General features: G+C 35.8%; 1 protein-coding gene across 1 annotated transcript in view; it reads left to right on the top strand.

Annotated features, from left to right (window-relative positions):
- Positions 1-10,573, top strand: part of PIEZO2 (piezo type mechanosensitive ion channel component 2) — a 778,516-nt gene that overhangs the window by 330,900 nt on the left and 437,043 nt on the right. Inside the window, exon 4 of the mRNA XM_042782059.1 lies at positions 7,694-7,736. Coding sequence (XP_042637993.1) covers positions 7,694-7,736 — 43 coding nt within the window. The remainder of the gene's footprint in view (positions 1-7,693; positions 7,737-10,573) is intronic.

Below are 10,573 nucleotides of genomic sequence, written 5' to 3'. Positions count from 1 at the left end.
TATTTATAAAAATTTCTAAGTAAGCAGCAGACCCCTGTTTTTGCAAATTTAACATTTCACAGAACTAGAGAATATATATATATATAAATGATCAGCTTTACTTAGTTAATAGAGACACACAGGGGCTGCAACAATGGGCTCAAGCTTAGCAACAGTTGTGAAGATGCTATGGGACTGGCCAGTGTTTCATTCTATTGTACATAGAATTACAATGAGCTAGAACTGACTTGATAGCACCTAACAGCAGTCAGCAAATAAAATAATTGAGTACTGAAATTTTTAATCTGAACAGTAAAATTATTTGCTGCAGGTATGCTGTCTTTGGGATTATTATTGTCATGTGCTTATGAGCCTATTCAAACTCATGATGACCCTATATATCAGAGTAGAACTGCCCCATAGAGTTTCCTAGGCTGTAATCTTTATGGGAGCAGATCACCAGCTAGGCCCTTTCTCCAGTGGAGCAGTGGTAGATTAAAATCACTGACCTTTCAGTAAATTAACAGCTGAGCGCTTAACCACTATGCCACCAGGGTTCCTTTATTTGGGATTATTTACCATAATATGCATAAATTATTTCTATGAATCAGTAGGATAAAAGACAAACACCTAATACAAAAATAGACAATGAGCATGAGTAGGCAACTCAAAGAAAAAAACCTAATAAAATATGCTTAAATTCATTACTATTTATGAAAATATAAGTTAAAGTAAAATATCTTGTAAAATATAAAAATGATTCGTAAAATTCAATTTAATTAGGCAAATGTGAATTTGAATAACATTGTGGTATAGACTTGACAGTATTAATCAAAGTTTTACATATGCATGTATCATGATGCAGTAAGTAGTTCTATTTCTCAGAATTTTTGCTAAGTCAGTAATTTAACAAATACCCAAAAATATACATAAAGGATGTTCATCACACTGTTATATATAATAACAAGAATGTAGGGAAAATAAATATATATAAATCAATGAGGACTAGATAAAATTATAGAATACTGTATAGTATTAAAAACAAAAAACAAACTCACTGTTGTCAAGTTGATTCAACTCACAGCAACCCCTGCTTAGGTTTCTGAGGTGGTATCTCTATGGATGTAGATTGCCCAGCCTTCCTTCTGAGGAGTAGCTGGTGGGTTTGAACCACCAGCATTCTAGTTACAGTGGCTTAGGCACTATGCCACTAGAGCTCCCATTACATAGTTATAATTATGGACATGGGAAGAGTTATATATAATTAAATGATTAAAAAGCAAGTTTCAAAATAGTATGATCTCCATTTTATGTATGGATATGGATGTCAGCATCTTAGTGTATTTGAATGAGTGTTTATGTAATTTTTTTAAATATAAGTATTCTCGTGTTTTGTAATGATATGTATTATTTTATAAATAAGGAAAAACATAAAGCTCTTCATTTTGAAAAACAGACTGTTTAACATATTTTGTATGCATTCTGCCATGTAAGTAACACTGATGAATTTTGACCCTTTTATGAGGTGATCACCCTTAAATAAGATAATGGAAAATTAAGACGTATTAAGAAAAGAATTAACAAAGATAAATTAGATGAAAAGAAAAGTATGCAATGTAATTACAGTTATTGGATATGGAAAGGAGTGTCATCTGGATATTAATTTCCAGACCAGGGGAAAATGTACATTACAAATAATGAGAATTGAGTTAGAAGTAAGAATGCTGTTTATTAAGATAATATATGTCATTTATATGTAAATAGTTAAGGAGTGGAAAGGAATATTCTTTCTGATCTTTGTATTTCCCAGTTACTTTTAACCCATTAATGACAAGCCTCATCTACAAATTGTTGTTGTTGTTATGTGCCGTGGAGTCGGCCCCGACTCATAGCGACCCCTCCTTGGGTTTCCGAGGCAGTATCGCTACGGAAGTAGGATTGCCCAACCTTCCTTCCAAGGAGTGGCTGGTGGGTTTGAACGGCCAGCCTTCTGGTTAGCAGTCAAGTGCCTTAGGCACTATGCTACCAGAGCTCCCGTATACAAATTAGGCCTTGGAAAAATACACAAATATCACCATTTAACCCAAAATGTTGAAATGGGCATTATGTATCACTGGGGTATATGCTATCCATTATAGCAGCCATCTCTGGGGTTAAATATATTTCAGCTAAAATTCAATACAAGAGCATCTTAATATTTGCAAAATAATGTGTCACTTTCAGTTGATTGAGAAGAAAAATCTTTTTTTCTCTAAGAATTTCACATTTGTTCAATGTGTGGTAAAATTGTGGCTCTTTTTATTGGATTTGAAAATATTTCCCTTTCAAGAGTTAAAAATAATGTAAATGAAGGTTTTGGAATAAAAGTTATGAGTGGTACAATTTCCTGACATTTGAGCATTTCATCACCAATTTCTGTGCCAGGTCACATGTTCAGCTGTCTGGTAGTCTCAACATTAAATGAGAATACTTCCATTTTTATAGGAATATGCTAACAAAAATCCACCACTTCCATGAATTATTAATCCTTTTCTGGTGATTATTTGAAAAAGCTGAGGTGCAAGTCCAAGTTCAAGTAGTTCTCAACAGCTGAGACATGTTTGGTGAAAAACTTTTTTTTATATAAGATAAAAATCTGTGCCTCAATTGACCACTAGTTTTCCACTACATTATGAAACCCGTAGAAAAATTAGGTTACTGGTTTTTGTTTATTTGTTTGCATTGGAAATTGAGCAAGAAATTGATGGGAAGAATTATTAAACTGAATTAAAAAAATTACAACATAAAAGAACAGTATTTTTACTTTGCCGATGATAGCATTTATGAGAAAGTAAAATTACAAACCAAAAGGGACCTGTTGAAATCTCCATAATGTACTGTGAAGGGAAGAGAAAGGCTCAAGATTAAATTGTCTAAGGAAATACAGATGACTAGAAGCAGAGCTATGATTAAAAATCAGATTTCTGGTTTCAAATAAGCAGAACCCTGTAGCTGTAACCACTATCAAAAAAAAAAAAAAAAAAAACTAGAAGAAATTTAAAAAAATAAAAATCACTGTTCCTTTTCCCACCATTTACAGATTACACATTGATATATGGCCTTTTACCTATGTAGATTGTACTAGTGCCGTGAATATACACTGATAGCATCCTAAAATTAATGTAGAAAAAGTCACAGGTCCTGAATAAAAGGTGATGGGGAAGGGGTTTAAAATAAACTATTATAGGCACTCAGGGAGCTCTGGTAGCATAGTGCCTAAGGCACTTGACTGCTAACCAGAAGGCTGGCAGTTCAAACCCACCAGCCACTCCTCAGAAGGAAGGTTGGGCAATCTACTTCTGTAGTGATATCGCCTCAGCAACCCAAGGAGGCATCGCTATGAGTCAGGTCCGACTTGACAGCACATAACAACAACAACAACACAGGCACTCAAGGGCTTCTCAAACTAATAATAAAACATACACAATTTTTTGCAGTAACAAAAACATTTTTGAATTCCATATTATCCCCTGATCAGGGAAGAAAACAAATGGAAGACAATAAATAAGGAAAGGAAAATAAAGAAGGAAGAAGAGACTAGAATGCAACCTCAATGTACGACAAGACAAGGAGTAAAGAGTTAAGAGCATTGGCTCTGTAGCCCCTATCTCTCTAACTCTGTTTTCTTACTTGAAAAGGGGATATGATGATAGAACTGACTTCACAGAGTTTTGAGGTGGATTAAATTATCTGATGTATGTGAAGTTAGCACATCATAAGGGATCTGAAAGTGTAAGTTGCTTTTCTTGATATTTTTAATTATTGAGAAAATGCCTGCTCTCTTGATGTAAAATAACTCACATTTATTAAAAAATACCATCATTCTTATCTAAAATATTGATCTTAAGGCATTGTTAAAATCTTATTCTCTTTGTTCATATTTAGTGTTATTTGAGATACAAGTGCCAGAGATACAACATACAACTAAAGTAAGCAATGAAGGTTGTTTTTATTTTTGTTTTTCCTAATTAGGAAAGGTGAAGGCATTAGGAACAACTGGAATCATCCAGCATACCATTGGATTCTTTTTCTCTTACCCTTGCTTACCTCTACACATTTGATTTATTCTTTCCTCTACAGACAGGCTTTCTCCACATGGCAGGGAACATAGCCATCGTCAGAGTTGGACTCCTGTTATCCCAGCTCTCTGACAAGTGAGAAACTAGAGCGTCTTACAAGTTAGGCCAAGCTAACAAGCAAAGGTCCAAGTTAACAAACAACCCAGGGAAAGGTTCTATTTTGGGCTTATCTAGTTGATCATGTGCCCATATCTGATGCACTATGGCCAGAGAGGATGAAATAATATGATGGGAACCCCACTAGGAGCAACTGATTAGCCTGGAGAATGTAGTTACCAAAGAAAGGCAATCACTGTTGTCAAAAGAAGAAGGGGAAGTGGAATGATATCTAACATCAGAAGATGGTAGATAGAGCATAGGATTGAGGAAGGGAGAAAATGAGAAGAAAGAGTTAGAACTGTTTATTTTGTAAAGGAAGGATTTATTTGTTCAGGAGAACATGTCACATACATGGGCATAGACATTCCCTCTGGAGTCACTGGGCTTTTAGCACTGGAGGATTTTAAAGGTGCTACTACCATGGGCACATATTGAGTTAGGAATTGACTTTGTGCCCAGTCTCCAGGCTCTGACCTTCCACTCTAAATTTCATTCTGTGCTTTGGATATTGGTGCCATAAACTGCAACCGTTAAAATTGAAGAATCATATTTCATTATGTGTAACAACTTCATCTAAAACTGGAAAGTATCCATTTGTCTATGCTGTGCATTTTCCTTTTTGTTGTGTTTCTGTTGTTCACCCTTTTCCTGAAGAATGTAATATCTTAGACTTCTCTGTCTTATAAATCTCATTTTAAATGTGTTGCATCAAGGAAATCTGCCAACTACTTTGTTTTCTCTACTTTTCACTCTGTGTCAGACTGCTTTGGCAAAGGAGAATAATATTACCTTACCATGTAAAACATGGTTAATGACTTTTAAAGAATTCCCCAGCACTGAATGATGAGCTGCCAAAAATATTTTTGGTGCCAAAGGATCTGGATATGTCTGTTCCATTTATTGTTTGTTTCTTGTTTCATCATGACTAAGTGCTCACATAAGGCATAAAACCCCAAACCACAAGGGCATTTGGTGTTTGAGAGCAGAAACCATACTTTAATGTATCTAATCCCCTCACTAGTGTAAGAAGATGGTTAGTTTAGCATCAGCAATGAACAATGATGAATGTCTACAGTATATACAAGATGCTCAGATTATTAATGAAGTTGATTTCCAGTTAATCTAAGGAGGTTGTTTCCCATTGTCTCTATTGTGTTTTAAAGAGTGCTGGAAGTCTTGCACTGAGAATTTTGTAACTTGCTCTGCCTGTTTTAATAAGTTTGCATTTCTCAGAAATAAGAAGATGGAGTCCATTTCTTAATTAAAGATTTGTCTCTGAGAAGCTTGATAGTGCAGTATAAAAAAATCATTTATTATTATATTAAATTAGTAATAATTGAGTTATTAAAATTTGTTTCTTAAAATTGGAAAAAACATCAACTTAGGAATATGTGGAGAAGATCTAGGAAACACAAAGAAATGGAAATTAAAGATGCAAGATGCTTTTTTTCCTCACTGGAAGCAAGTGAAATCAAGAAGAGTAGCAACTGAACTCTCTTAGTGCTAGCCCCTCTCCAGCTTTCCCCTGAGTGTAAAATTCTGGACCCTTCCCATTTGGTCTGCACTCAAGCTGTCTCTCTTTCCCTTTAGCAGGGGGCTCTCCTTTCCCACTCTGTCCCTGAACACCAAGGGCTTCAGTCTGACTGAGACCCAGTATCTTCTTTGCTAGTGACCTAATTGTTAGGATTTCATGGACAGGACAATTGTCTTCAAAACATTCCTGAGTTATGGATTCTTAACTCTTGTGGATGACCACAGGACAGATGACATTCGTATGGGATCTGCTCTTATGGGCCTGGAGCCAGGAAAGATCCCTGGACTGGTTAGCTAAAACCCCATGTCTTGTTTTCCTACTCAGCAAATCATGTTGGAATTCCATTAGATAAAAGCAATTTCATCAGAGAAGATGAACTTAAATCTACTTTAAATTTTTTTGTGTGTATGTGTATGCATTATTCATAAAAAAAGAACTAGTCCCTGGAGGTGGCCAGGGAAAGTTCCCTGGACCTCTTATCCCTGTATAGTCTCTTGACTCTCCAAAAAGTCTGGTTAATAAATAGAATATCCTGAATACTACCTAAAGATAAAGTAGTTCTCAAGAAAGAAACTCAAGTACCATTCTAATTTATTGTGACTTTAGGAAAAGAATCAGGATAGCATTTTAGCTGCTTCTGGAGACCCAATGTTGCATCCACCATATACTACTTGCAGAATTAAACTATCCACTATATTAGGAGCTCTGGTAGCATAGTGGCTAAGGCACTTGACTGCTAACCAGAAGGCTGGCGGTTCAAACCCACCAGCCACTCCTCAGAAGGAAGGTTGGGCAATCCTACTTCCGTAGTGACACTGCCTCGGAAACCCAAAGAGGGGTCGCTATGAGTTGGAGCCGACTCGACGGCACATAACAACAACAACAACAACTATAATCATCAATGAATGAACAACACAAGTTATGAATTTAGGACTGAGATATTGGCTTGCAGTAGTTGCTGAAATAGAAACATTTTTGCCACTGACTGAATATCAGGAAAATGCAAAACTATGAGCTACAACAAACCCTTAGTTGCCATAGAATCAATTCCAACTCATAGCGACCCCATGAGTGCAGAGTAGAATTGCAGTCCATAGAGTTTTCAAGTCAGTGACCTTTGAGATCACCAGGCCTGTCTTCCAGTCACTAGACTTTTATCCAGTTGGTTTGAACCACCAACCTGTTGGTGCTTAGCTATTTGCACTACCCAGGGACTCCACAGCACAAACCCTTCACTTTTATAAACACAAAGTTTTTATTGAAATGCCATTTGACAAAAATTATGACTTTTCTTTATATCAAGTACTTACAAAGTATTACACATCACTAATGTAGGGGAGAATATTATGTATCAATAATGGAAAACTGCTAGAAAATAATATTATACTAAGCTATTCTTCGTATATGGATTTCAAAATACTGCTCTATCAGATCACTTGAAATATAGCATTTTTGCATTCAGGGGATTTCTGATTAAAACTGTTTACCTTAAAAAAAAATAAAAAAGGAAATGTTACTTCTGTCCTTCAACATTTGTGTGTAAAGACATTGTGTCTAGTACGTTGTAACATCTGAATATCTTCGACCTTTTACTATGTTACACAGATAAATTTTGAATTTTAGAGAGTGCAACTTAAAATGTGCTGTTTCATTATTTTGACAGGAGATTTTTTTTTTCTCAGCATTATGCATATGGGATTTAGTGGCTGCCCCTTTACCAAAGTACAGTATGGGTATCTTTGCCACATTGCAGGGTATACTCTCTCACATCCTGTGTGAAATGTTTTCTAAAAAAAGCCATTGGGGGCTGGAGGTGAGTAGGATGGATTTAAAAGAAAACCAAGTCATCTCACTTAAATATAAACTCGGATACCTAGTACAGATGTGAAAAGACAGAATGAAATTACCTGAATTCTTGACATATACTAATTATGTTTCTTCCTTCTTCTTCCTTCTCTTACAGGCTCAACATGGGAAAAGACATTTCGGCAGATTGGCTTTGAAAGGTAAATGCTATTTAGTATGTCTCCGTGTTTTACTACTAAATGGGCAATTTTATTCTGAGAAATTAGTAATGGTGCTTTGTAAATCAGTAGTCTTGCCACCACTTCATCAGTGGCTATATGACCTTAAGTGAGTCATTTGGTCCCACAGAGTCTCAGTTTCTATGTAAAATAGAGCTAGTTGCCTACACACAGAGTGGAAATGAAGATTAAGTGGGACAATTTATGTGAAAATGCCTTTTTAAACTGAAAAGCAATATAAAAGGTAAGTTGTATATTTTAGAGAATTACAAGAAATGGCCAGAGCTGTTTATAACTAGCATTAACTCTCCCCTATCTTCATTTCCTTCATATACCATATTCAGTTCTATGACTTTAATCTAGGGAAATTTATAGTTATATTGCTATCTCCTCAGTTACTAAAACCCTTAGATCTTATTAGCTATAAGTAAAAAACTGAGATCATGTATGGTGGTTACATTTGTGTGTCAACTTGGCTGGGCCTGGTTGAGTGGCTGGGCAGCTAGATGTAGTATTCCCCATGATGAGACTGGTAATCAACTCCATGGTGGAATCTACTGGGAGCAGCTGAGTAGCTGCCTTAGGGAATGTGGTCACTTTCCTGTATATAAGCAGAAGCCTTGCAGAATGGTCTCTAGTTTATGGCATGCTTGGACCCTGCATGTAGCTGTGCCATTCTTCAGCAGCCTGCCATGCTCTGCTCACCTTGGGACTTTCAATGGACTTGAATTAATGGCCTGCCATGTGGTTTGGTAACATCATATAATTTGGTAACATTGGGACTGTGCCATTTTATTTGTCGACCTCAGCAGTCAGTAGCTGCCTGAGTAAAGAGATGCCTCTAGCTTCAGTGAGCTGGGAGCAAGAGGCAGAACTGAAGCTCAAGGTCGAGGGTCTTTCACACAGCCTATAGCGCCTTGGAACTCAGACTTCTAGCCTCCCGAACTGTAAGAGAATAAACTTCTGTTTGTTAAAGCCATCCCATTTGTGGTATATTCCTGTCAGAGTGGCACCAGGTAAACAGAACATCATGTCACTCTTAACTAAAAATATTTCTACATAAGCAAATTCTGAGACAGGAAAAAAAAAAAAAAAAAGATTGGCTCAATATAATGTCAAAAATGTGGAGCCATGGTCAACAAAGTCATTAAACAACTTGTCCTTGCAGTCTAAGGACAAATATTTCACAGATCTCTCCCAACAGCATTTAGGGCCTTATATTGAACATTCAAGAAAAGATAGAATTATTGAAAGAGAGAAATTAATTTTAAACTTTCATTTTACTTAAAATGTAGATTTTTCATCATATGGAAAATGTGTTTCATTGGTATTAATCAAGCTGACACAGTGCTTAGAGATATGAAAGAAATAATAAAATATTTTAAAAGTGCATTTGTGCCCAGTAGCAATAGAAAATACTTCTGTCACCAGGCCAAGTGTCATAGCACTTCTTTTATCATTTTTAATTGATTCAAATATGTATTATCTACATACAATTCCACTCATATTAGTATAATCACTTTTAACCTCACAGTTAGTTCTCACAGATAGATAGACAGTTGCCATCAAGTCAACTCCAACTCATGGAAACCTAATGTACAACAGAAGGAAACATTACTCAGTCCTTCATCATCCTCATAATTGCCATATGGTCAAGTCCACTGTTGTGGCTCTTATACCAGTTCATCTCATCAAGGGTCTCCCTCACCTTTGCTGGCTCTACTTCACTAAACATGATGTCTTACTCCAGCAATTGATCACTTCTTTTGACATGTCCAAAGCAAGCAAGTTGGGCAATGTTCTGTTGTCATCTATAATGTTTTCTGTGGCTTATTTCTGAAAGTAGATTACCAGGCCTTTCTGCCTGGTCTGTATTCGTCTGGAGCTTTGCTGAAGCCTGTACACCATGGGTGACTGTGCTGGTATTTGAAATACCTGTGGCACAGCTTCCAGCATTACAGCATCATACAGTCAGTCCACCAAATGGACAAAAGAGGGATGGAAGTTCTCATAGTTAGTTCCAAGCTTGGTAATGTTGGATTGTGAGGGTCAATTCCCACAGCCAACTTAAATCAAAGAATGGAAAATCATATGCAGATTCATTTTCAATGTGAAATTTGTTCCAAAATAGCTTTCTCTTGATATGTCTTTCTATTATAAAAAATTGACAGAATAGCAATATGAATGCCATATATCCATCACTCACCTTCAACAAGATATTGTCACACTTGTTTCATCTGTTTTTCATCTTTTCTTTTGTGAAATGTTTTAATGAAAATATAAGACATCATATTATTTTGTCCCTACATAGGTATTTTATTTTAGAGTCTGCAGCTCTAAAATAAAAGTGGGGATCATTTTCTTCCATACTAAATGTCATTATCTTGCCTAGCACAAATAACAGTAAGTCCTTAGTACATTTAATACTCACAAATTAAATTTAAATTTCCCAATTGTATAAAAAACATGTCATTTTACTCTTTAAACCTAAACCAAAAATATCCCCTGAAGTCTTATTGAAACTAAATAATTGTTCAGCTTAACTAGTAAAATAAAAAGATCTGCCTTAAGCATTATGCTCTTCTAAGAATGATATTTATGGGATTGAATTGACAACAGGAACTGAAATGATTAGACTGGAACTTAAGGTAACAGTGAGTTACTGAGTAACATATTTAAGTAACAACCCAAAAAAGGAGGATGAAAATGGTTGCACAACTTGAAGAATGAAATTAGTGTCATTAAATTGCTCACATAGGGTCTGTTGAATTGGTGTGTTTTGCTGTTCTTAACAAAAATAAAATTTATAAAAACAACAA

The sequence above is a fragment of the Orycteropus afer genome, unplaced genomic scaffold (assembly GCF_000298275.1).
Source record: "Orycteropus afer afer isolate SDZICR_OR568_19922 unplaced genomic scaffold, OryAfe1.0 scaffold00232, whole genome shotgun sequence".
NCBI lineage: Eukaryota > Metazoa > Chordata > Mammalia > Tubulidentata > Orycteropodidae > Orycteropus > Orycteropus afer.
Note: the sequence above shows the minus strand (reverse complement) of the source record. Positions and strands in the feature narration are given on the sequence as shown.